At 42.9% G+C, this 27,405-nt stretch overlaps 1 protein-coding gene across 2 annotated transcripts; it reads right to left on the reverse strand.

The window, feature by feature from the left end:
• On the reverse strand, nt 1–27,271 carry ITM2B (integral membrane protein 2B). 2 transcript variants are annotated; one of them, XM_069970147.1, is made up of 7 exons: nt 27,062–27,271; nt 14,084–14,212; nt 12,996–13,037; nt 7,021–7,221; nt 6,045–6,155; nt 3,086–3,236; nt 1–1,737 (listed from the first exon to the last, which is right to left on the reverse strand). In XM_069970147.1, the coding sequence occupies exons 1-7, from the start codon at nt 27,152–27,154 to the stop codon at nt 1,649–1,651; spliced, it is 816 nt and encodes a 271-aa protein (XP_069826248.1). In that variant the 5' UTR covers nt 27,155–27,271; the 3' UTR covers nt 1–1,648. The 2 variants fall into 2 exon arrangements, with proteins under 2 accessions (XP_069826248.1, XP_069826249.1); XM_069970148.1 differs by lacking the exon at nt 12,996–13,037 and having other exon boundaries at nt 27,062–27,270.
• Nucleotides 27,272–27,405: the final 134 nt, after the last annotated feature.

The following is a 27,405-nucleotide window of genomic DNA, read 5'->3' on the forward strand; positions in this document are numbered from 1 at the left end:
AACAGGTGGTGTAAGTTTTATTCTCTTACAAGTACGATTATATACAAATTAGTAACACGTTACCACCTAATTCTTTATTGACACTCCTGTTTTTATAGTAAGTGGGCATACCAAACCATTAACTAGAGTTAAAAACAGATTTAATAAAAAGCTTAAAAACAAAGAAAATAGTAACACAAACATCTGAATGTTAAGTAGATGGAAATGCACAGCTGTAGATATGTCCCCATAGAAATAGAGCTGGAGGTCAGGTTACTTACCAGTAGGATGATGCCCCTCCATGTTTTTTTTTTTTCTTTCTATTTTATTTTATTTTTTTGGTAAATGCCAAGACCCTAACATACTTCATTATGCATGTACTGAATATATGTATGTACACAGATGCTCCCATAAGTGCCCATTTGCACACTGCCCCAACTATTTACATATAATGTAATTTCCAGCAACAAACTTTATGGATTCCATACTGCTTTTCGTTCCATTGTATTCAATATATCTGAACTATCAACTTCCAGTTCTCTTAATATAAATGAAATATGCTGAATAACTACAGTACTTCACTTGTTTATAAGCAGGGTGATCACCACAATCCCTCTAAATGTATTTTCTGCACACCAAAAGCTTAAAAAGACAACTATATGTAAAAAGATACACTTGTCAGGGCTAGATTCTGTAGTATTTGCCCTGCGCCATAGACAGCTTGATAAAAGTTTATATCGACTCATCCACAAATACACAGCTTAGCAGCAGAAACAAGATGTCAATGTTAAGTAGCCTGTCAAATAATAGGATTGCCATTGGGGGGAGGGTGGGTTCCAACCTATGTACACAAAAGAGAATTCACAAAGACTACGCTGGCTACGATCCCTCCTAAAGTGCCTTGTTACTATCTGGTTTTGGGCGCCATTTTTATTTTCTGCATAGCTGATACCATTATTACGTAAAAAGCTCTTCAGGCTCCGTATACAAGTCATTCACAGTGCTACTGACTGTAGTTTCATCCAAAAGGTCAAAACATACATTGAAAACATAGGCAGGCACCCTATGGCTACACATTTGATAAAGTCATCAGCCGGGAGTTGTAGTCCACAGCTGCGTCTGTGCCATAGGGTTTTAACAGAAATTTATTCTTTATTCTTTCTCCATACCATACTAAGTGTGACTTTCTATATTATTTAGTCCTGAGCTCTTCTGAAAACGAGTGTTTTACAATGAATAAAATTAGGTACTTTAGGTGTATGAACATGCGATATTAAACAGGCTTTAATTTTCAAATGAATGCATATAATATGTGCGGCTTCTTAAAGTAGTATAATAGTGGTGGATAGAGGCTGTGACATTTCCATGTAAAAGTCTTATATAAAGTAATCCTCTAAATCATCAGGAATGAAAGTCGGTGTAAATGGTCTTATTTGACGTCTTATTCTCTAGATTTAAAATAGAAAATACCACACTCAGAAGATGGAATATGGAAAGGAAAGGAAAGAAAGGCCGATTAAAGACAGATCAGATGAGATGAAAGTGAATCTGCTGTGCAAAAGTCTGGCCACTAAGAACAAAACCCTTCCTTAAAAGAATGACTACACACAACAAAAGGGCAGGGTTATACTGTTGATAAATGGCTGACACGTTCTTCACCAGGCTCCTTTTACAGGTGGCAAATCTCTGTCTCCGTCGCAAACATATTCTCAAAGTGAATGATCTTTGTACATTTCTCAGCCTCTCGTTTTTGCTTTCCTGTTAAGAAAGAGATATGTCAAGTTACCACTATAGAAAGGACTTTACAGTGCAGTATCATACATGTTAAAGGGGATCTTCCTGATTTAAAGAAATTTGCAAACTAGAGATAAGCAACCCCACAGGTGGAATCACCAATCTGAATCTAGAATTGATTTATTTAGTCTTGAAAAAACACTCACAATCCCCAACTGATTAAAGGGGTACGCTGGAGAAAAAAAAAAAAAAAAAATTACACATATCTGTCAGTTACTTTTTAAAAACGTCAAGCCTTTCAAAGGGGATATCCAGCGCTTAATTTTTTTTTTTATATATTGCTTTGCTGCTGTTTAAAGCGATACTGTGTGCTGCTATCCCCCAAAAAAACAGATGTTCTCCTGAGCAGAAGTCCTTCCCTGTTGTATTTTCTAAATTGTGGCCGGTGGCTTTGTTTGGCTAGTAAACAGTTTTTATTAGGAATGGTCCGAACCGTCCAAGGTTCGGGTTCGTATGAACCCGAACGCTTGGCATCAGATTCCCGCTGTCTGCCCGCTCCGTGCAGCGGGTGGATACAGCGGGAGGACCGCCTGGAAAATTGGGATACAGCCTATGGCTATGGCTGTATCCCAGTTTTCCAGGCGGTCTTCCCGCTGGATCCGCCCGCTGCACGGAGCGGGCAGACAGCGGGAATCATTACAGAGAGTTCGGGTTCGTACGAACCTGAACCGAACTCTGTTCGGACCATCCCTAGTTTTTATTCAATGAGGAGTGGCCTAGGACGTCTGTTTTTTTTTTTCTCCCCCCTACTCCTGTGTGTCACATCCCCGGCAAGTAGCTCAAATAGTCATAGTGTGCGTCATCCAGGTGCTACAGCGCACGCACAGGCTGTGGTGTACTGTAATCATGCGAACTGCTTGCCGGGGTCCTGACACAGAGGAGTAGGGGGGAGAGGAAAAAGCTCACTGACCCATAAAAAAAACAACTTAGCAGTGATGCTTGCACATATGCCCCAAAGGGCAGCAATTTGCTACAGCAGTCACGTGAGTGATGCATATGACATCACCTTCACAAAACTGGCAACTCTAGATGCAGGAGGAAGCCATTGCAATGGCAACTGAGATCTTATAATGTGGTCTGTCTGTTGAGGAAAAAAAAAAAAAATAGTGCTGCATACTTTTTGGACTATACTACTGCCCAATTTAATATTAGCTCAGCACTATCTTTATTAGGCTCATAGAGCTGAATGAAAAGGTAGTACACGTCCCGTGTCATGTAATCAGTGGGGGCCGCAGTGGTTGTACTTCTGCTGTTTAGACAATTATTACTTATCCTGTTATCCTGCTATTCAAAGCTTCAATATTCTCAGTACCTCGAATTGTGCTCCTGCGTTGCAGTTTGTAGGTCTCCTTGTCCTGACAAAGGCGACGGATAAAGACACCCAGTTGGTCCACATTATCAATGCGATCGGTCACTACCATCTGCTCATGAATTAAATAAGACTGAGGAAGGTATGTTCCAGCCTGTGCAAAAAGAGGTGATAAAGGAACAGATTCAAAATATAGTTTATTAACCATAATGAAACCATTTGCATTTGGCTTGCATAGATATCTACCCCAGACTTTCAGGTTTTATTTAATTAGGTCTATTAGTTAGATGGACATTTAAGATTGTCTAACCTAAGGCCCCGTTCCCACTGAGCAAAGGTAGCGGAATTCCGCGACGGAATTGTCCGCCGCGGAATGCAGTTAGCCTCCCGCTCATAATGGGAGTCTATGGAGGCGCGCGCTGCTGCCCTGTCCGCGCTGAAGAATGAACATGTTCATTCTTCAGCGCGTACAGAGCAGGAGCGCGAGCCTCCCATAGACTCCCTTTATGAGCGGGAGGCTAACGGCATTCCGCGGCGGACAATTCCGTCGCTGAATTCCGCTACCTTTGCTCAGTGGGAACGGGGCCTTAGGGTATGTGCACATTACAGAATTCTCACAGATAACATCCCACAGATTCCGCCACTCACCCCAGCCTGACTCTCTGCTCATCCTATAGACTCCATTCTATGCTCAGGCAAATTCCGCAGTCTGCCCAAAAAATTGACATGTCAATTCTTTGGGAGTATGGCGGAATCTGCCTGAGCATAGAATAGAGTCTATATGATGAGCAGAGAGTCAGGCTAGGGTGAGCGGCGGAATCTGTGGCATGTTAGTTAGAATGAAGGGGCAGACGCACACCACAGCACGCACACTCTGCCTCTTCATCTCTGTCTCACTGCTAAAGTAGCAGACGACTGAATTGCTACTTTAACAGTGAGACGGAAACAGTCAGGATTCTCAGCACCAGGCCCCCGACCAATACAAACCTCTGACAAGTAGCTATGACATGTCAGAAGTTTGTTTGAATGATAGGTACCCTTTAATGTGAATAAATGTAAGGTTATGCATTTAAGCCGTACAAATAATAAGTACAGTTATGTGCTAAATAATAAAACACTGGGTAAAACGGCTTCTGAAAAGGACCTGGGGGTATTGGTGGACAGTAAACTCAACTTTAGTTATCAGTGCCAGGCAGCAGCTGCCAAGGCTAGTAAAATAATGGGATGCATCAAGAGGCATGGATGCTACAGATGAGAACATAGTTTTGCCTCTTTATAAATCACTGGTCAGACCACATATGAAATACTGTGTACAGTATTGGGCACCGGTATGTAAGAAGGACACAGCTGAACTGGAGCAGGTGCAGAGGGGGGCAACAAAGGTCATTAAGGGAATGGGTGGGTTACAGAACCAAGACAGGTTATCACGCTTGGGGTTATTTAGTTTAGAAGAAAAGAAAAAAAAAACATCTTAGTGGCGATTAGATCACAATGTACAAATATATGAATGGACAGTACAGGCATCTTTCTAGTGTGTTTTTTTTTTTTTTTTTTTAAACCTAGGCCTGTAACCGTGACAAGGGGGCATCCTCTACGCCTAAAGGAAAGAAGGTTTCACCATCAGCACACACACATGGATTCTTTACTGTTAGAGCAGTGAGACTATGGAACAATGAGTACAATGTGCAAGATAGTATGTATTTGCATCTTATTGAGGGCCAAAAATGAGCACTGACCTTGGTCACCTTCACAAGCACGATCAGTCGTATGGCCCCTCCTTTCCTGCTCTTAGCCGCCATCTGCACGTCCCCTATCACAGCCAGTGCGTTATTTTTTTTATCAGGTTGGAACGGGCTAACCAGTCAATAAATGAGCCATATCACCCTGTGTAATGGGGCCCGAAGTTTTCACCTATCCACAGGTGACTGGTACTGATCACAAGAAGGGGACATGACTGTCCACGGACTGAACAGAATGCACTGTAAGTGGCAACCGCTCTATTCATTGGCTATGGGGCTGCAAAACATACAGAGTTTGATAGCCCCAGAGAGAATGAATGGAGCACTGGCACTGCATGCATGGTGCAATCCTCTCTTTACATAGGCAATTAAGTCTGGTTTTCAAGATTGGTAGGGGTCATAGCTATCGGACACCCACCAATTAGCCCGCTATCCCCTATATCAGCACTTCTCAAACTTTTTCTACTGGAGCCTCACCCAACAGACCAAGGCAATGCCTGGGCCTCACCAGACTGACCAAGAGGGAGCCTGGGCCTCACTTTCTGTGGTGAAAGTCCATTTAAAAGCTGGAAATAATGCTAGTGCTGCCTTTCACTCATCTCCCAAGTTCTCTATACTATTAAAGCAAGTACAAAATAAGTTAATAATGTTGCTAAAATTGAGATTTTTGCAAACAGCAAAGGACTGTGCAGATCATAGTAACTTGTGTGAAAACTGGCTCCTTAGCTGGGCCTCACCAACAACTAGGAGGCGCCTCACTGGTGAGGCCCGCCTCACAGTTTGAGAAGCACTGCCCTAGCCACTGGAGGATAGGGGATAATTTAAGGAGATGGAGTACCATTTTAATCTTCACCTAAATGCAGTAGTGCACTTTATGCATAGAATCCATTTTTCCATGACAAGTAGCTAAAGGTAATGTCGCAATGTATGAATATGTATTTGCTTGTTAGTACTGCTTGTCATAGACCAGGATTACATTGGGGTTGGGTTTCCATTGCATTTTTTAAGTAAAGTTTAGTCTATACAGTAAAAAGGAAACCTGACAGTCAATGAAATCCACTTCAAAGAACCCACAATGCCAGGTGAAAAGATACCAACATAATCCTATACATCTGTGTTAATATGTTATGTGTAGAAGCATATTTTCCATACTAATGGACATACAGACAGTAGACACTGCTGTCAAATAGCTGAAATTTCCTTTGAATTATTTGTGTTATTACCTTAATGTTGATAAGAAGCTCCAAGAAATTCCTTGGCGGCATAACGACTGAGGTGTTCAGTGGGATAACGTAGCATTTATTCAGGCTGAGATCAAGGTAGGCAGTGAGTTTCTGAGGAGATAGAGAGGTCGCAAACAGATATTAATAAAAAAAATGGTGAATCAAGTAATTTTTCTGAAGCATTACTACAAAGATAGTCACACAACTCCAATGGCTTATAGATAAAACACTAGATCAGCAAACAGCTACTATCCCAACTGACCCATATAAATGCACACTCCATCTGGGAGAGAGAAGAAAACTGCTGTCAGAGACCTCTGCAGCTCGTCTCCAAGGAGAACAAAAGGGTTCAGTGTAGAAATGAGCAAATCTCGAGCATGCTCGAGTCCATCCGAACCAGAGCATTCAGCATTCGATTAGCGGGGGCTGCTGAAGTTGGATAAAGCCCTAAGGCTATGTAGAAAACATGGATATAGTCATTGGCTGTATCCATGTTTTCCAGACAACCTTAGAGCTTTATCCAACTTCAGCAGTCACCGCTAATCAAATGGCGAACAATCGGGTTTGGATGGACTCGAGCATGCTCGATGTTCGCTCATCTCTAGTTGAGTGTTTTCTATCATCATGTGTCAGGAGAGAGTCTGGACGCCCTAATACATATCAGATAATCAGTCAGTTCTGCTAACTTTTTTTTTTTTTTTTTTTTTATAAACACGTGCATGGAGGCCTATACTGACAGTGGTGATACGTTTTTTTTTTTTTTTTTTTTGCGTGACTCAAAAGTACACCTGACTACAGTGGACTACATTTGGTCCATAAAAGTGGAAGCACTGGCAGTACGCTGCAGTATATGTTAACCTCCCTGACGTATCCACTAAACTTGGGGAAAATTCACTTGCTCAGATAAATGTATACGACTGACAGGTCAAATCAAAAGTAACAAACTCCAATAGATTGGTCAACAAGTATACCTTACCCTGTGAAAGTCATGAACAATGTCAGCAGGATCGCTGTCAGCAAACTCAGGGACTGGAACATTGATCAGCTCAACCTCCTCTTCTTCCAAGATCTGAATCCTCTCTTTAAAGGAGTGATAGCGGACACGATTTTCTGCATAAGGCTCAGCCAGGGACATGTCATCCTCAGTGTATCGAATTCCACAGAAGTATACACCACGCTACAAGAGAAATAGGAGAAAGGACATCAATAGGCATACACAACTAGAACATTATAACCATACTACAGAAGACTTCTAATATTCAAACCATCAATGTAACACATTTTAGGGGGGAAAAAAAAGTTATAAAAAGAAACCTTCATATTACTCATTCATAAACCTGTTACATGTGTATACACACACACATATATAAAATGTATCCACTAGACAAATCAACTCCAACAACCAGGTCTTATGGGTCTGCTGTGGTGTCCAATGTATGGAGCTTATGTTTTGCTGAAACAGAAAACAACCGAACCACTGGAAGCATAAAGGTCAGGGTTTCCTCTTCTATCCCTTGGTTGAGCTTGATGGTCAAGTCTTAGGGTGGTATTACACGAAGCGATTATCGTTCGAATAATCGTTCAATCGGTCGTATTTGAACGATTATCTTTAAGTGTAATAGTAGACAACGATTAAACGACGAACGATTGGTCGTTGGTCGTTTAATAGGTTTTGGATCTATTTTTATCGTTTGTCTTTTACACATCGTTCGCACATCGTTCGTTTGAATAAGATGTCGTTAGCCGTTCCCTGTTCATTCGCAAATTGAAAGGGGAGTGTTCTTGAACTTTGTTGCTCCAATTCAACCGATAATCTTTCCGTGTAGTAAAACGAACGATTATTAGGCAACCGCTATTGCGATCGTTGGAGATCGTTTATCGTTAATTGAAAAAAATCGCTTCGTGTAATACCACCCTTAGGGTCCATTTACACAGAAAGATTATCTGACAAATTATCTGCCAAAGATTTGAAGCCAAACCTGGGATTGGATTTGAAAAGAGGAAAAATCTCAGGCTTTCCTTTATGACCTGATCTCTGTTTATTGTCTGTTTCTGGCTTTGGCTTTAAATCTTTGGCAGATAATCTGTCAGATGGACCCTTATTTTTCTTAACTCCATTAACTACAGTATCTAGCTATGTGCTATAAGGAAGCGTCCCAGCTGTCACCACTGGACAAAGGTCTGCCATGACTGCGGAGACAAAGGTGTAACTAAAGGGCCTTTTACATGGACCGATTATCAGTCTCATCCTGTGTAAAAGTGACATTGAGAAGTAGGAAACCGCCCAATCGACTGATCAAATCTTTAGGGCAGGCTTTAAAATTTATTGCTATTGGATGCACATCTCCCTGTGTAAACTGAAGATGTGTGGTTAATAGCAAAGGGAAACTGACAGCACAGATATGTATATATGTGTGCTGTCAATTTCCAGATCACACATGCAGGGCATACTTACCTAGTGCACTGCTGTGTGATCCGGTATCCTGATCTCCATCTCTACCATCCTGCTCAATGGCTACCAGCAGTATCTTCAGGCTAGAGAGCAGGATGGGAGAGACAGCAGGATGCTGGATCACACAGCAGCGCACTAGGTAAGTATGAACTTCATATGTGACTTGGAAACTGGCATCATACCCATGCTGTCTGTTTCCATGGCTGCAGACCAGCTGCTCGATTATTGTGCCGTGTAAAAGGCACTGCAAAAAAAAAGAGTACCAATCTCGTTGATCAGAGCTCATTCTTATCATAGCAGGGCCCCATGTTGGCATCTAGTCCTGGCCCAGTAACATGTTATTTTGTTTTCACTTTTCCTTTTTTAATATTTAAAATCCAAAAAATGAGAAGGCCGATGGGACAAAAAACCAAAACCGAACCATGACTTTCATAATTTCCTGTTTCGTTTTTCATGTGAAACAGCACCTCAGTCATACACATAAGGAGGAAACAGCTGCAGACAAACAGGGAGTAAATCAGGTAAAACAAACTCCGCTGTACAGGAATAATAGCCGGCTAAAACAATGATCACTTCTAGGAAATACCCACAAACACTTTCCCAGAAAACACATCATTGTTTTCTCTTTTTGCTCCTGTGTGAAATTTTCTTTTTGAAAAGTCAGGGAAAATCACAGGGAGCTAGATGGTGAAGACAAGCCGCTAAAAATACTGCTGAGTCAATTCTCACATAGGTGGGGTTTGTAAGCATAGATATTATTAGCTATATAGAGGGTAGACCCCCCTAAACCAGTCAGGTACCACCTGTGATGTCTTCAGATAAGCCTTCACATCTCATACATACAAAACAGCAGGGATTTACTCTGCATACTCAGGATCCAGCAAATTGTCCCTTTTGGCTCTGAATTTTACAGTCCTTGCCGAGATCAGGTGGTTATGTGGTGGAAGTCTGGTGTTCCAAGAGGAAGCGTGTCCTCTCTAAGCCCCCACAACCTCACATGTAAGTAATCCGAATGTTCAAGGACAGAACGCTGGGACAGAAGCCTGCATACTAGTCTGCCCAGGCTACTGGATATAAACCCTATTTGTAATGTAGAAACAGAACAGATTTTCTTGTTTTTGCCAAAATTTTAAATAAACATGCAGATACTATTCGTTTCAACACAGTATACAAGGGATGTAAAGTCTACATAGCCTAAAATGCCAGGTTTTTGTTATGTTAAAAGAAAAAAAAAAAACCTCAAAATCAGATCAAGACTACTTTAGAAGTGCTTTAGCAAGTGCTGGGGATGGGGGAGGATAAAATAAATAAAGGTCCTATTACACAAAGAGAATGTCGGCCATATTCAGCCGATACCGACCATTACGGCCGATAATTGCTTAGTGTAATATGGCAAAATGGCTGATCATTGTCTTTTAACATGTTATATATATTATATATAATATTAATTATATTAAGATATTATATATAACATATTATGCCTTCTCTCAGCGTAATAGGAGTGGCAGTAGCAGACCACCGCTATCTTCTATGGGCTGCCCGGATGATCTAGCGATCACCCGGGTGTGATATGTTTCCCCTGTGTCTTTCACACTTGGCACTTTATAAATGTATTACCTGTGGATACATGTTTTTAAATGGGTAGTGCCAGAAAAATGCTAGAGATTTGTAATTTACTTCTGTTAAAAAAAATCTCAAGTTCAGTACTTATCAGCTGCAGGAAGCGGTGTATTCTTTACAGTCTGACACAGTGCTCTCTGCTGCCACCTCTGTCCATGTCAGGAACTGTCCAGATGAGTAGAAAATCCCCTCAGAAAACCTCTCCTGCTCTCCAGACTGGAAAGAATACCACTTCCTGCAGGACATACAGCAACTGATAAGCAGCTGGAAGACTTGAGATTTTTTTTAATATAAAGTAAATTACAATTCTCTGGCACCAGTTGATTTTAAAGAATTTTTGTGATCTACCCCTTTAATGGTCAATGAATACAGCAAAGTTTAAGACTGACTTGCTGAGTCAATGCTTCTTTCCCAGGATTTGTTTAAAGTCTATAACTGGAGATACAGAGATCTGCATAGAAGCTGTAGACAGTAGGATATGCACAAACTGCACACAGTCTGTACACCTGAGATATGTAGGATATTTCTTTAGGAAAATTATGCTAAAACGTTTCTGCCCACCGACCAGTGAGCTTATAGTGTGTTCTCTGGTCAAATGATATAAGAGCCGTGCCGAATGTGTCCAAGGTACGTAAGCGACTGTAAGGAAATAAATAATTCATATTCTGTCTCTACTAAGGCATGGGCAATGACTGGGCATACTGCCATCAGGACCCCTAGGAATAGCTGTGGCTTCTAAGTCACCTGCCTATGTCACTTGTTCTTAAAATCACAATCTTAAGTCTCCATAATAACGTAGCAGATGGTGTGGCTATAGATTACAGAGAAGTAGAGTCACAGTAAATAAGTAGCCATTAATATATAGAGGACCAAGATGATAATGTTCTGCTATAGCAGCAAAAGAATTAAGATTGGGAACGTCACAAGTAGTACGTAGTACGTCAATTATTCGGACAATACCTAAAGGGGTATTCTCATTTCAGCTAATATAGTTATACTTGTAGTAATCACCAAGGTCAATATTTTTGCAACTACATTAATTTAGCAAACTCGTCTCCTTCTCCTGATATCAGGGCTGTGGAGTCGAAAAGAATGTACAGACACCAGCATTTCAGAAAATCTTTCCGAATTTTATAATTGAGTTTTCATATGAAATTTAAAAATGTTCCTCATTAATATAGTTTATGTTCTATCAAAAGACCTTATTTATTAAAACAAGAAAAACACTTCCTCCCATACATTTAGTTTCCTCCATATATGAGAAATAAAGCACTGGCCCTATTAGATGGGGATGGTGGTCGGGGAAAAGTTGGTCACTATTTGGCAGTTTGTTTCTGAGCTGGAAGAGTCCATTGTGTGGGGGGGGGAGATCTGTGCTGTTCTCTTCCTGGATGCTGGATGACTGTATAGGAGCAGCAGTGTAATACGAAGATATCCTGTGTCATATAGAGGAGGAGGAGAAGACATAAGTAGTGTAGCAGTAACCTCTGTCCTCAGTGTGGTGCTTTCTCTCTGGGAGAAGATTGTGTGCTTTTTTGTGTGCTATGGCCGCAGCAGGCTGTGTGTGTGCGCATCCTATGGCTGGAGCACGCTGCATGTGTGTTAGAGAGAGGTAGAAATGAAAGGGGTATTATGGGCCAGTGAAAAATCCAGGGGGTGGTGGGATCTTAATGAAGAAGTCCTATTTACCTGTCCCCGTGCCCCCACAGTGCACGTCACATCCCATGGTCCTCCACCGGGCTCCCGATCATATAATGTCACAGCCCCACCCAGTAATACCCACTCAGCCAAACAGTGACTGAGGCAGGACAAAGCTGTAGTCACTGACTGGCTGAGAGGGTAGTTCCTGTGGAGCCGTGATGATTCATGAGTTCGGACACTGACAGAAAGCTCATAAATGTGGGCCTATATCTGACCTCTAAATCTCAGGTATCTGGCATTGTTAGCAGTTTTTCTTTGTGTCTGGTGAATATTCAGTTACAAACGTAGATTGTCGGCAGGAAAAAGACCACCGACTCCGTCTAGTCTTGAGTTCTTCAGGACATGGTGGCTGGTGACTAGCTGCATCCGCTGCGCGCACACACACACACACAAAAAGCTGCTTTATTCAGAAGTCACCCCAGGATCATGTAGGACATTACACTAAAGCTGCTGAGCCAGTTCTACTTAACACCAGTGTGATAAATAACTCTGGTCTGATTGGCCATTTATAAAAGGGGCTGGAGTCGGAGTCGTGTACTGATAAAGTTCAGGAGTCTGAGCTACAGCTTACCGACTCCACAGCCCTGCCTGATATGCTGCTCTTTTCCTCCCGTTGTTAACACCTTATTGTCTATCTTACCAACCACCACTTAACAATGGAAAGAGCAGCAGTGTTATAGCCGTCATGCCTCAAGATGTGCACACATTTACTAATTCACAAAAGTGCAATCTAAAATGCTCCTACTAATGCTTTTGGGAGGCACTTGTGCACATTAATCCAGGTTCCTGTCCTGCTGAAGCAGTCTTCCTACCTCTTTACAATCCTTATACCGTACAAAACAGGAATTGTCTGATTAGACCAGACCTAGTGGTTAGAATAAAGATGGTAAGATTTCCGGATTTTATAATACAGTAACATGGAAAATTAAAAAAAAAAAAAAAACTATTCCTAAATAATAATAAAAAAAAAATTATATATAATTTATTAAAAACTTATTGACACATTCCTTTTAAACCATTAAGGCAACATTGGCCAAAAACGAAAGTAAACATACATATGTACAAGACTTAGCAAGTGAGTATAGAGTGTATAGCATGATCATACAGTTAGTGGGCAGTTCTCAGGAAGCTTAGGATGTCTTGTACACAGAGGCACCTACTACTAAGTGTGCACATACCTCTTCAAGCTCGCTCAGTTTCTGTGCTGATGCTGTAAGGTGCTGTGTGAAAGGGGATAAGGTATTTTACAACACAGACACCAGCGTCTAAAATATGTACATAAATCATAGTATACCTACACAATGACATGAATGTTGTGTTCTGTGGCGCACTGTGGGTATGTAGTTCTCTTCTGACTTTTATATTAAAAGAGAAGTCCGGGAAAATAGCTGAGGAGGAGGGAGGTAAAAAAACAAAAAAAACAAAACAAAACAAAACAACAACAACATGCTCTTACCTCTCCCGCTCCAACACTGGTGGCTGGTTACCGACACTCAGGTCCCGGACGCTTCCTGTTCTAAGTGGGGATCAGGGTTGTGACGTGTGTGTGTGTGGTCCGCTAAGCCAGTGCCGCTGACTGCCGAGGACCAGAGCAGGAGAGGTAAGAGCATGTTATTTCTTTTATCCTCCCCCTCCCCAGCACTTGTTGGGAAAAAAAAACCCAAAAAAACGATTAACCCAGACTTCTCCTTTAAGTTCAATGTGATCATGGGTTGTGGGTAGAGAGAAAGAATCGAAATAAGGGAGATAGAACGTTCATGATTGCATGCTCAAATCAACTAAGAACGCATGCTTTTTTTAAATAGGAAAAATCAGGTAACCTCTTGATGGAAAAAAAAAAAATTTAACTAAAAGCAGAACTCATCAAGCCTGATCCTTATTTTTTCCTGTATGAGCGACTGTCTCCATGCACATCAGGTCATCAGCTTTCCCTAATGAAGTCCTTAATGTGTATGGACAGATTCACTGCATAAGCTTTAGTTCAGTTTACAGTTAAGAAGGTTTTGACTGGTGGTGGTGTGCGTGTTCAAACCCCCCAGCAATAATTTGATGTTTGAGCTGTGTGCTTCACTCCCTGGCTTACTGCAGGAGATCAGCTCCATTCACCCACACTGATTAAAACTTTTTATGTGTCATTTTTTTTTAAGGGACAGTGCCCACCTAAGCCCCAAATACATTGGATCTTGAGCATTACAGTGTATTTACTTCTTACATACAAAGTGTTTCTGTGGAATTACAGCCATAGTGTGCTGTTTGAAAAAATTACCTGTGAAACAAAGTATCTGTAAAGGTACGCTCCACCCAACACAATGCCAGCCAGCATAAAGGCCAGTCCAAAGCACATGCACCAGCACCAGGCCCGTCTCTGTCCGAGTGGCACCACTTCTTCCACCTCCTGCAATGGAAAGAGACACATGTCATTTCTCAGGGACTATTAAATTCATAGGAATGACACCAAACATTAATGCGGCGGCATAAACTGAACAGGATCTTTAATTCAACCTCAAAAAAAAGGAAGCAGAGTTCTCAACATAGCGAGCTGACGTATGTAGGGATCTGAAGACAATGCCAAGTTTATGGGTATTTTTACAGGGGCTCACCAACTATTAGGGCTGTATTAGACGGCCCGATCACATTAGTAAGAGTGCCGATCTGCTTGATCAGCACTTGCTTACTGAGCAGCTCACTTATCGTGCAGCAAGGGCACAAGAGAGTTACTGATGTCTGTGCAGCCCTTGCTGTATATAGTAAATAATAAACTGTATATGTACAACTGAAGTGACAGGCTGCTCAGCCAATCACTGGCCGTGGCTGTCCAGTCCTGGCCAATGGTTGGCTGAGCAGCCTTTCCCTTTAGAGAGCGGCTCTGAAGTTGTACAGGCGGCTGTGGGGAGCGCAGAGAAGCTAGGAAGACGCCGGAGAGCGTAAAGATGTAACATATAGAGTTTATTATTTCTTAAGAGATTCATCAGCCATTGGCCATGTACTGCTATTACATGTAGCGACGCATGCCTGGCGCCCGATGATTTTAGGTCAGGGCCTAAAGACAGAATCAGCTGATGTCATCGGCTGATTGTTGTCTTTATTACACAAAGCTATGATCTGCCGAGTCGGCCTGATTCAGCAAATTATCGATCCGTGTAATACGGCCCTTAAGGTTTTGTCTGTTGACAAGGTTGATGCATTGGGAACCAGCTGGATTCTGAACGCAGCCCTGGAGTACAAGGGTATATTCACAAATTGCAGATATATGCATGACGGAAGATCCATTCTATTCATCTGAAGCATTTTATAGGCCTTACGCTGATGTATGGGGACAGTCACATAAAAGTCTGCAACAAACCTGTCATGTGTAAATACACCCTAATCCATGTGTTAGTCAATGTCAATAGAAGATAAAGCAAGATATGACGTTGCTCAATTTTACATGACTCTTACATAACCGTAAAAGAAAAAAAAATGATTGAGAGATAAAACCTCATGTTAAGGTGTGGAGCATAGCAAGCAGTTCTGACATTCTTGGCACCCGTAAACACATCTTGAAGGATTGCTGCAAAGTTTTTTTTCAGTCTGTACAAAGTGTTAGGGGGTAGAGTTTTATTCCATGGCCTTTGTCCTTATGACGATGACTAAACATATATACTTAGCTTAATAACTGAGATCCTGGAATGAACTCCAGGGATCGGATCGATTATATTCAGAGTAAAAGCCGCAGAGTGCAGAAATAGTATGTGACACATAGGGTGGAACTATCCAGCTATGAAAGTCTGTATACTAGGGAGTGTCATGGACCCAGGGACAAACAGTGCCGGTATAGAAAGGAAAAACAATCGCTCCTATAGCCCAGCGCTCACAATCTGGCTGTACTCAAGTACCTTTCCAATAGATGTCTTCTGCTGGGTAAAGGAGGGCATTATAATACATGGGGTAACGGAGAATTGTTACTACATGGGCGTACAGGAGGGCATTATTACTGTATGGGTCCACAGGAGGGCATTAACCCTTTGAGGACCAGGCCCAAAATGACCCAGTGGACCGCGCAAATTTTGATCTTAGTGTTTCCGTTTTTCCCTCCTCCCCTTCTAAGAGCTCTAGCACTCTCAGTTTTCTATCTACAAGCCATGTAAGGGCTTATTTGTTACAGGAATAGTTGTACTTTGTAATGGCGTCATTCATTTTACCATAACATGTATAACGGAATCCCAAATATATTATTTATGAAGATATAAATAGGTGAAATCGTAAATAAGAATGCAATATGGTAAGGTTTGGGGGGTTCCTGTGTCTACGTAATGCACTATATGGTAAAAGCGACATGATACCATTACTCTATAGGTCAGTCCGAACACAACCATATGCAGGTTTACGCAAATTCTCTAATGTTATATATTTTTTTTAAATGAAATCCTTTTTTTTGGCAATTAATTATAAATAAAATGGGACTATTGTGACGCTTATAACGGTTTTAGTTTTTCACCTACGGGGCTGTGTGGGGTGTCATTTTTTCCGCCATGATCTCTAGTTTTTATTAATACCATATTTGTGAAGATCGGACGTTTTGATCACTTTTTATTAATTTTTTTATATATATAATGTAACATAAAATCGGTAATCCGCGCACTTTTTTCCCTCTTTTCGTGTACGCCGTTTACCGTTCGCAATGACGCTTGTTATATTTTAATAGATCGGACAATTACGCACGCTACGGTATATTATACGTTTATCTATTTATTTATTTTTATATGTTTTATTTATATAATGGGAAAGGGGGGTGATTTCAACTTTTATTGGGGGAGGGGTTTTGGGGTAGTGTGTTAGTGTTTTTAACTGTTTCTTTTTTACACATTTGAAGTCCCTTTAGGGGACTTTTACATTCACTAGTTTGATTTGTACACTGATGAATGCTATGCCATAGGCATAGCATTGATCAGTGTTATCGGCGATCTGCTCATTGAGCCTGCCTGTACAGGCTTAGAGTAGCAGATCGCCGATCGGACTGCACGGAGGCAGGTGAGCAGTCCGTTTTACCGATCGGGACCCCCGCAGTCACACTGCGGGGGTCCCGATCGGTAAGTGACAGGGGACTCCCCCTGTCACTTACACTTAAACGCCGCGATCGCGGCGTTTAAGGAGTTAATGACACGCGGCAGCGCGATCGCTGCAGCGTGTCATTACCGGTGAGGTCCCGGCTGCTCACTGCAGCCGGCCCCCACCTGCTATGAAGCGCGCTCCGCAGCACGCTTCATAGCGGGAGAAACACCCAGGGCGTACAGTTACGCCCTAGGTCGTCTGGGGACAGACTTCCATGGCGTAACTATACGCCCTGGGTCGTCTAAGGGTTAATACCATACAGTGGCACAGGGGGTATTATAATACATGGTATAGAGGGAGAATTGTTACTACATGAGCATACAGAAGGGCATTATTACAGTATGGATGCATAGTGGGGGGCATTCATTTAAGGTGGCATGTGAGGGCATTATTAATGACTGCGTATACTGTTTGGGCATTATTTGTAGGTACATTCACAGTCAGGGTATTATCAGAGAGGACATAATTAACATACAATACATTAAAGGGGTTATCCAGCGCTACAAAAACATGGCCACTTTCCCCCTACTGTTGTCTCCAGATTGGGTGGGGTTTTGAAACTCCATTCCATTGAAGTAAATGGAGCTTAATTGCAAACCGCACCTGAACTGAAGACAAAAGTAGGGGGAAAAGTGGCCATGTTTTTGTAGTGCTGGATAACCCCTTTAAGAGGGGCAGCAAACTCTGTTGGGAGGTCAACATTGGGGCCTGGGACTGATGGCTAGGAAAGAGAAACGTGAAAAAAACTGCTCAGAGGAGAAGTCACAAGTTAGGCGCCAACTTGCCGAATGCTCAGCATTTTGGCGGCTGCAAAAGTTGGATGCTGCCCTTGGACAGCCTATCTGCCGAACATTCAGCAAGTTCGCTCATCACTAAACGTCCCCTGTGCGAGATTGCATCATATACACAGAGGATTATGAAGAGGCTCTTGTGTAGATCTTGAGTATACATAGTTTAGTTGATATAGGTTATCCAGTACCTCGATCCATAACCTTTACACTAGGACACACAGAAGTCTATTCCTATTGATTCTAGCAGACTGGTGTTCATTGCCGCACTTCTAGGAGATAATTCAGCGCCATGAAGACTTGTAAGCCCCTCGCCTGTCTTCGTACAGCTATGTATGTTGGAGATGTTCTTTGTAAGAATCTCGGGGACAGAATATTCCTGTAATATTGGACATGATGGAACGCACCACGATTCTTACAGAAGCTGACAGAATAGACCTGTCTGATATTGGAGGTACAGCAGAACCGCACAGCCGTCAGGTTCTCCGGTAACTTATTCATATCATCTACATTTTCTTTTTTTTTCTTAATAACGCTTTATATTCTCACTTTCTTTTCATCTGAGCTTACCGAGCTTTCAACCCTAAATTTCTAATAAAAATGTCAGCCTCATTGTCCATCCATCCAAGCTTGAAGAGCATCGGGTGAGGCCTGTGAAGTGTTATTTCCCTTTCCTCACAGTGCACCTTCTGTAACCTTCACCGACAATACTTCTACTTATTCATGTGGATCGAAATGACAAGCGAGGTTTTAGTGGATTGGATATTATATTATGGCTCACATACTTCATTGCGGCATATTTCGTTTGTATTTTTCCTGTAAAATGAGACTTTGAGGCTTAAAATTAGCCGTGACATACAGTCGGTCAGATTTGATATTAAAGCACTGAAAGGGAAAAAATGCTACACGGAGATACATGAGTCGGGATGTATGCAGCCGCCCTACAGGGATAGGCAATAATGTCTGGGATGAAAATATACCCTTAACATAGTAACATCATCTGGGTGGCCTATAGAAGATAGCGACGGTCTGCTCCTATTATAAGAAGCGACGGCCAGCAGGGTCGCTATTGCTATCAGGGTGGTGATTTTGGTTTAGGATTAAAAACAATACTAAGCCAACATTGTGCATGTCAGCTGATCATTGCCTGTAAACAACTACCACACTAAACGATTATCGGCCGGTAATAGGCCAAGTGCGGCCAATAATAATCTGGTGTAATAGTACGCTAAGTTCGCACAGATTGTTACACTCTATGCACAGGAAAAGATTTTTAATCACATGAAGGAAGAGGATCCACAGCTCCATATTAAAACCTTAAAAGCTTTATTTCATTGTCCATAAAAAACATACAGCACGATTAAAAAACACACCAACGCGTTTCGGGATTATCTCCCCTAATCATGGCAATTACAAGAGATAATCCTAAAACGTGTCAGTGTTTTTTAACCATGCTGTATGTTTTATTATGGACAATGAAACAAAGCTTTTGAAGTTTTTATATGGCACTGTGGATCCTCTTCCTTCATGTGATTGACCAGCTGGTGTGCGGCCCAGCCCTTCTCCAATTTTACCTGGGAAACTGGTGTACTGTCTGGCTTGCTATGCACACGGTGAGCTGACTTCTCTTGTCTCTGAAGCATTGTAATACGTGAAACTATACAGTGATTAGATAAAACAGTATGTTATATGGGAAGCTGCACCCAGAAGTGGACATGAGCGTCTGAAGAAGTGTCTGGTATTGGTGTGATACCGGTTACTCTGTATGATATATTCAAGAGAAGAAAAAAAAAGTCTGGCATGCTATGACACTTTGCACATGAAAAATGGCTATCCACTTAACAGGTGTGGGTTTCAAGCACACTCGGGTCCGTACAAACCCACAAGCCTGCGGCATTTGATCACCATGTGGCACAAGCATGCGGTATTTGAGTCTGTCTGCAGCCTAATCCAAGTAAGCATACTACTTGCCATCTCACTAGACCGAGGTTGTAAAGTTTCCTGGTACATAAAGTGCTTTCTTTTGGTTTATACTCAATATAATCGCTGGGGTTGTGGCCTACAGTACAAAGTGCTCTAAGTTCTCCTTCAGTGTATATTCAGGTCAATCATCAATATTCAATGTTCCTGAAACAACAACAAAAGGCCCTGAACTGAGAGATTCCCAAGAACCTTCTAGCCTTTCCCATGCCATATCCCCCAGGGAAGCACTGCAGTATCCAGGGACATATCAGACGAGTCCTTGCAACTAAGGGCTTTAGCCCAGGCCTGATCACAGTTAGAAGCCCAAGCCACAGTCTAGCCTGAACTAAAGCAGATTAAATTGGAAACTACTTACACCTAATAAAGAGACAGGCTGGCTTCACTTTCCAGCTCGCTGAACCTGACAAGCTCCTTGGATTTACAATGGAGTTTGTCTTGTGATCTGGGGAGTAAAACACATAAAACAAGTCGAGAGAAGTGCAAGGTTAAGACCCTATTAAAGCCCTATTACAGGGATTCAGCCGATATCGGTCGCTATGGCCAATAATCGTTCCATGTAATAGAAGGCAACGATCAGCCGACATGAACGATGTGAGACAAACGACTGCAACGATCAGCTTTCTTGTCATGTTTAAAGACAAACGACTTAGATAGCAACAATCTGCTGCCGTCGCTCCGAGGAATATGAGTGGCAGCAGACCGCCGCTGTCCTAGTGATCACCTGGGCAGCCCCCGCACCTTCCCTGAGCGCGTAGTAGCGGCGGCAGCGAGCAGGGAATGAGGAACGAGTAGCCCTGTGTAATGGGGGCTTAATACTAACCGATTATCAGCCTTACTGGGCCGATTACGGCTGTTCCGGACGATAATTGCATAGTATAATCACATGTTAAAAGGTCCTGATCAGGGGACACGTAGTGTTAGATAAGGATTTGTGCAGTGATGGTCAGCTGCATACCACCCTGTGTAATAACAGCGGCAGCGGCAGACCACTGCTGACTTCAATGGTCAGCCCAAACTATTTACGGACCATTTGGGCAGCCCTCGCGCTGCTCCCTGCATGTAATAGCACAGGCAGCGAGCAGAGAACTAGGGGGAAGCGATCACTGACATGACAGGTTGGCGTTTGCTTCCCCCGGATTATGGCGCTGTGTAATACAGTGAGGGTCTGAACACTGAACCTCTGCAACATGTCAAATGGGCACTGCTTGGGTATGCACCAGGACTAGCATAATGTTCTGTCAGTAAACTAATGTATACAGCCAATGTATGCATGCATATGCAAGCCTGACTGGTATAGCATTAGGGAGATTTATATATGCCCATTACCTGGTTATCTCCTATACTTTTTTACTACCTTAGAACGACTATAGGCATTGAATATTTTAGCAACATTTACAAGTAGCCCTTTATTATATTTACGTGGCATTTGTCCAAGGGGATTTCCAACAGAGTACCTGCTTTCTGCTCTAATATTTTTATTACATGTACAATATAGTAGTAATACTCGGTAATTTCCAACACCTCTATTCTCCTCTACAGAGAGCCACGCTGCATGCCTGTCCTGTTCTCCAGCTGAGAAGCGGGATTTGCAGCGTCTGATAAGGTTTATTGCAGAGACGCTGCTTGTCTAATTCTCAACCATAAAGCCAGCGTCGAAAATGAAGCTTCACCACAAGGTTAGGGTTTCACTACACAACACACAGGAAATGGTTTTGAGCTCAAATCGAGCAGAAATCATTAACACACAAAATTGTAAGCCTGGTATTATCATTGTGCCTCAAATCCGGGGGAAGAGGAGGAGAAAACATGGAATCCATCATCTGGCAGTCAATGGCACTCTAAATCTTTAGATCAGGGATGGGGAACCTGCAGCCCATCAGCTGTTGCAAAACTACAATTCCCATCATGCCTGAACAGCTGAAGCTTTAGCTTCGGCTGTCCAGGCATGATGGGAATTGTAGTTTTGCAACAGCTGAAGGGCCGAAGGTTCCCCATCTCTGCTCGAGATACTTCCAAGTTACAATCTCTGCTTTATGACAGTGGTCTTAAAACTGTGGAAAAAACTACAACTCCCAGCATGCCCAGTCATTAGAATGGCTGACAAAATAAGGCTATGCTATTAAAGGCTCCTATTAGAGACCACTGGTAGCACAGCACGCAGCACTAACTTCCCAGGTGAACTGTCAAAAAATGGACACCATGTCAGAAACCTTAATGGGCCCCATTATGCTCCTTTTAATTGAGAAGATAGCTGATCGCCCATGCACAAGTTGATGACTGCTTGTTTATAGGATCCCTTTAAATGGGCCAATTACCGGGCTAGAGCATTCACACGGCCCTTTACTTTCATTATTATTATCAACAGCACATTGATGTTCACACTAGGAGAACTGCTGACTATCGATGTCTAAGTTTGCATAAAAAGGGTGACAATCCAACAAATGTGTCATATCATTAATCAGCTTATCACTGTGCAAAAGTCATCCCACGTGAAAAGCCCTTAAAGGGGAACTCTGGCAAAAGAAAAAATTCTTCAAGGAGGTGTCAGAAATTTATAATTTACTTTTATTTAGCCTTCCAGTACTTATCAGCCGCTGTGCATCCTACAAGAAGTGGTGTACTCTTTCTAGTCGGACGCAGTGCTCCATACTACCACAGAGGTGGCAGCAGAGAGCACTGTGTCAGACTGGAAAGAATACACCACTTAGCAGGACATACAGCATCTGATAAGTACTGGAAGACCTGAGATTTCTAAATAGAAGTACCAATTACAAATATAACCTTCTGACAAGTTGATTTGAAAGAAAAAACAACTTTTCCAGAGTACCATTTTAAATGGGTACGTTATGTGACAGATTCAGCAATGTCATGTCTTTGCTTCAGGAAGTGTTACCAGAGAAAGACCATGCAGTCTGTTCCATATGCCCGTCCACTAACACAGGACATTACACACAAATTAAGAATTAGAACACAACATTGCTTTTTGTTACAAAGTCTGAAAAATGCAAGACACCCCCTTTAAGAAAGGTCATTTGCCATACAAGTCTCATGACCAGGGACCCCAAGAACAGGGGCTGTTGATGCCATAAACGTTAATAGTTCACCTTTAAACCAAAAGAATGAACAGAGAAATCATCATGCTGACAAATATTGACTAGTGCACATATCTGTAAGTAAAATGAAAGCGTGCTAGACGTGGGTTAGGGTGACAGCGAAGCCAAATGACGAAGATACTACTGGGGTGTGCCAGCTCTCTCAGAAGCCAAATGAGAAGACGTGAACTGCCAGGAACTCGCTTTTATTCTCAGCATCAAACGGACAGATATCTTAGAGAACAATCGTCTGACCTATAAAACATGCAGGAAAGCACGGCCGCAATCCTACTGGGACAGTCCAGCTCGGGGGCGGGGGGGTGGAATTCAAATCCCATTCCATGGAATTGTGAGAGGTAAGGCTGGGTTCACACTACATTTTTGCAATCAGTTTTTTTCTTTTCTTTCAAAAAACAGGAAAAAACCCCAACAACGGAATTCAGAGTCAAATTTGTGTGCATCCATTTTGATCCGTTTTTCCATTGACTTCCATAATTAAAAAAAAAAAAAGTATCTTTTTTTTTTAACGTACACAAAAAAAGTAGTTGACCTCATTTTTGTGTCCGTAAATTATAATTTTTTTTTTTAATAGTGCGAGTCAATGGAAAAAACGGATGCACACAAATGCATTAGTTTTTTGCAAAAACATAGCGCGAACCCAGATTTACAGAGGTTACAGGGCACAGCTCCAATACATACACACACACATATATATATATATATATATATATATATATATACACACACACACACACATACATACACACTATTTCCTATATTATCCTCAGAAAATCTCAGAATTAGTTGGACAATTCAATTAATCAAATGGAAACTGCACTATGCGTCACTATCCACTGTGGGGCGCTCCAGAGAGTTCCAGCAGACCCTACAAACTACTCAGTGGTGGCCGGGGGCAGCACAACCTGAGCCTGCCTACTGTCCGGGACCCTTGTATGGCACTATTGTAGCCTGTAGTCAGCACGGCTATTTGTAAGCCAAAAGCAGAAGTGAAACAAAAAAAAAAAAAACAGAACTGTTCTGTTCTGTATTGTGGGCACACTCCTGGAATTGGCTTAGGGCCCTATTCCACAGGACGATCATTCGAATTATCGTTACATTGTTCGGATCTAAACGATAATCATTCGGTTAAATAGCAGTTAACGATTAAACAACGAACAAGAAATCATTGATCGTTTAATAAGACCTGGACCTATTTTTATTGTTGCTCGTTTGCAAATCGTTCGCATTGAATAAGACGTCATTTGGTTGTTCACAGTAGCAACGAACGCAATAACGACGACAAGAACGATCAAAAGTAACTATTATCGTTCCATGTAAAAGGGTGAACGATTTCAGGCCATTCGCAATAGCGGTCGTTTGAAATCGTTTATTGTTAACGATTATGCAAACGATAATCGTCCCATGGAATAGGGCCCATTTACAAGTTTCATCAGCATGTTCAGGGTATATGGCAATCATATACTGTAGCGTACCTGCAGTGGGCACACAGACTTTGTGTAGTCACAGCTAGACACAGGAAAGAGTTCTCAAAGCTTGTGCAAAGAAGCCTAGCTGCCCATAACAACCAATAAGACACCAGCTTTCATTTTTAAAAATGAAAGCTGGAATCTGATTGGTTGCTATAGGCTACTGTTCCACTGCCCATCTGCAGAGGTTTTGATAGATCTCCCCCATAGTGTTGAAGTGTGATGTGAATGGCTTGTACATAGTGATACCAAACACTGACCAAAACCCACCAGTGGGAGCAGTGGCCCAACAAGGAGACATTGTCTAAAGCATGCACCTGAAGAAGCTGGCAGTCCAGCCTTGAAACACGTAGTGTGTTGTTTTTAATAAATGTTTTTATACCATTCATATCCGCTTTGATCTGGTGAGTACCTGCGCCTGTCAACCTGCCTTTGTTGTGGAGTGGAGGTATTGTCTAAGTCGGTCCTCTAGCTGTTGTAAAACTACAACTCCCATCATGCAAAGTGTTGGCTGTCCAGGCATGACAGGAATTGTAGTTTTGCAACCAAGCTTGACCCCTAAAGGGGTCCTTTAATCCTGTCCCAACTATCCGCTTCCTTAAACATATAACCATATCCGCTAAAAATAACATATCTAACATGCCAACATGGGAATATCTCCTGGCCTAACAATGCAAACAAGCCGAGGAATGTCAGGAGACAACTGGCTGCATGGAGAATCACATCCTGTGCCAACAAGCAGATGGAGAAGGACGTTCACAAGGCACGGCTCTGATACCCAGATATCTGAGATATACAGAGATATGTCTTCATGAGGAACATGTGAGCGTACACGGCCCAGTGTATGTGCAACACACAAGCAGCAAATAAGCCATGATTCATTCTAATACATCTGCTTACACTACTGATTACTTCTATTACCTGTCTGCTCAACGCAAAGAAAAAAAGTCAGGGGCTGTTCACACTACTGGCCATGCAGGCAGGTTAATGGGTTTGGGAACCTGTCCCACTGAAAACGCAGCTGGATATGCAGGCAGCATGTAAGGGCATGTTCACACAGAGAAAAAGCGTCGGAATTCCACAGTGGACCTCTCCGCCACAGAATCCTGTTTGTGTCAATTCTTTGAGCGGAGACGCATGAGCCCTCCCATAGAGACACTGTGGGACACTGACGCAGGCAGACAGTACCATCACTTTTGCTCAGTGTGAACAGGCTCTTATAGAGCAGGTGGAGCTGAGCAGATTGAGATATAATTATAGGATAACTTGTCATTTATTCATGTAAATTTCTGCTCATTCTGGACTAAGTAGTCAAATGGGCGGTCTTAACCAGTGACAGAGCTGTCAGTCACTGGGTAGGACCGCCCACATTACTTTTTATTCTAGAAAGAGCAGTAATCCTGGAACTTTACCCACAAAGCTGCATATCAATCTGCTCAGCTCCTCCTGCTCTATATAACATGATGCAGTGTACTACATTATCAATGAGACAGGTTCCCTTTAAAGTATAAATCAGGAGCATAAAGAGAGAGAGAAAGAACGCAATGGAGACTGCGAATAAACTTATTTCTGCCCCCAGATACGAGCAGCCATGCTCAGCCACCCCGCCATATCTATGCTGAGAAATACCACACACGTTACATAACAAATTCTCTCATTCCACCAGTATTGGTCACTATGCGTCCGAGAAGAGCAGGGAACAGGAACCTGCTGCCCTCCAACTGCTGGAAAACTACAACTCCCATGATGCCTGGACAGCCAAAGCTTTGCATGATGGGAATTGTAGTTTTACAACAGCTGAAGTTCTAAAAGGGGGGTCTCCATGTCTATAAGGCAGGGATGGGGAACCTTTGGCCCTCCAGCTGTTGCAAAACTACAATTCCCATCATGCCTGGACAGCCAAAGCTTCGCTTTGGCTGTCCAGGCATGATGGGAATTGTAGTTTTGCAACAGCTGGAGGGCCAAAGGTTCCCCATCCCTGCTATAAGGAAACACAAGGACACCAGTCATAGAAAAGCCATAGAACAAAATCAGACTACACCTCCCAAACAGAGAATATAACATTTCCACTGACATTGTAACCTCTAGTCATTCTAGTTACTTTATAGACAAGTCTGCACTTGTTATATAGCTGTAAAATACAGAGAAATAAATGGGGAATGTGAAGACAGGAGGGGCCCTCGGGGTGACTGGAGGGCCAACCACTGACAACCAGGAAACCTGTCTGGTTTTGCTCATCAACCAATCACAGCTCAGCTTTCATTTCGCAGCGCTGGTTAGGCTCTAGAAGCCTCGCTGTGATTGGTTGGCCAGGGCAGGCAGTGCAGCTGACCTCGCTATTCACACTGTAGCATGCGGCATTGTGGGATTGCGGCCACACACACACACACACACACACACACACAGCAGCGGCGGCTCCGGCACAGTGTGTACACCCGCAGTCAGGGATGAGCCGTCAGCCATTTTCTGATCGCCGCCGCCGCCGTCTGACACTCACAGCAGCTGCCTCCATTTTATTGCACTCGGAGTCCTGGCCCTGTACACATTTCAGCCTTACAGGAAGCCGCGTCCCCTATGCGTTATGTCCCGATAGTGTGGGCTGAGCGCGCAGGTAACGCAGCGGTTTCCGGAAGAGGAGACGTGGCGCTCGGGGCTGTGTTCACAGTGTGCGGTACCGGACACATAACGCAGGTGACACCTGCACGCACCATTACCATCCCCCATAGACCCCCGGGATCAGCGGCCATGACGGTGCAGGAGGATGTAGCGATCACGTCCCCGGTACATGGCGGCCGTCTCTCACCTTGCTCTCCGGGATGATCAGCACCTCGCTGTTCTCATCCTCTTTCTTGGCGTCTTTCTGCGCCAGTGACGAGTTAAAGGCTAGCTTCACCATGGTGAGTGCGGGCCGCACCGGGCAATGGCGGCGGCGGATCCGGGACCGAGAGCGGAGAGGCGGCCGGGGCTGCTCTTTGTTGTCAGCTCAGAACTGCGAGTCTCCGTGGAGAGGAGGCGGAGGGGGAGGAGCCAATGGAGAGGGCGGGGCCAGAGAGTGACGCAGCATCATAACAATAATAAGAGGAGCTGCCAGAGGTGGCCTGTGCCCTATGTGCTGTACCAGCCTCACTGTATGCTGTGCCCTGTGTG

This window comes from Dendropsophus ebraccatus, chromosome 5, assembly GCF_027789765.1.
Source record: "Dendropsophus ebraccatus isolate aDenEbr1 chromosome 5, aDenEbr1.pat, whole genome shotgun sequence".
Classification (NCBI taxonomy): domain Eukaryota; kingdom Metazoa; phylum Chordata; class Amphibia; order Anura; family Hylidae; genus Dendropsophus; species Dendropsophus ebraccatus.

What these genes read in the sequence shown, in the direction of transcription:
- ITM2B (XM_069970147.1), bottom strand. Translation starts at nt 27,154, where the DNA reads ATGGTGAAGCTAGCCTTTAACTCGTCACTGGCGCAGAAAGACGCCAAG. An exon ending in TGATCATCCCGGAGAGCAAG is followed by an intron (nt 14,213 to 27,061) that starts GTGAGAGACGGC and finishes TTTCCATTGCAG; the next exon opens with GAGGTGGAAGAAGTGGTGCC. An exon ending in AACTGAGCGAGCTTGAAGAG is followed by an intron (nt 7,222 to 12,995) that starts GTATGTGCACAC and finishes TTTCTCTTGTAG; the next exon opens with CGTGGTGTATACTTCTGTGG.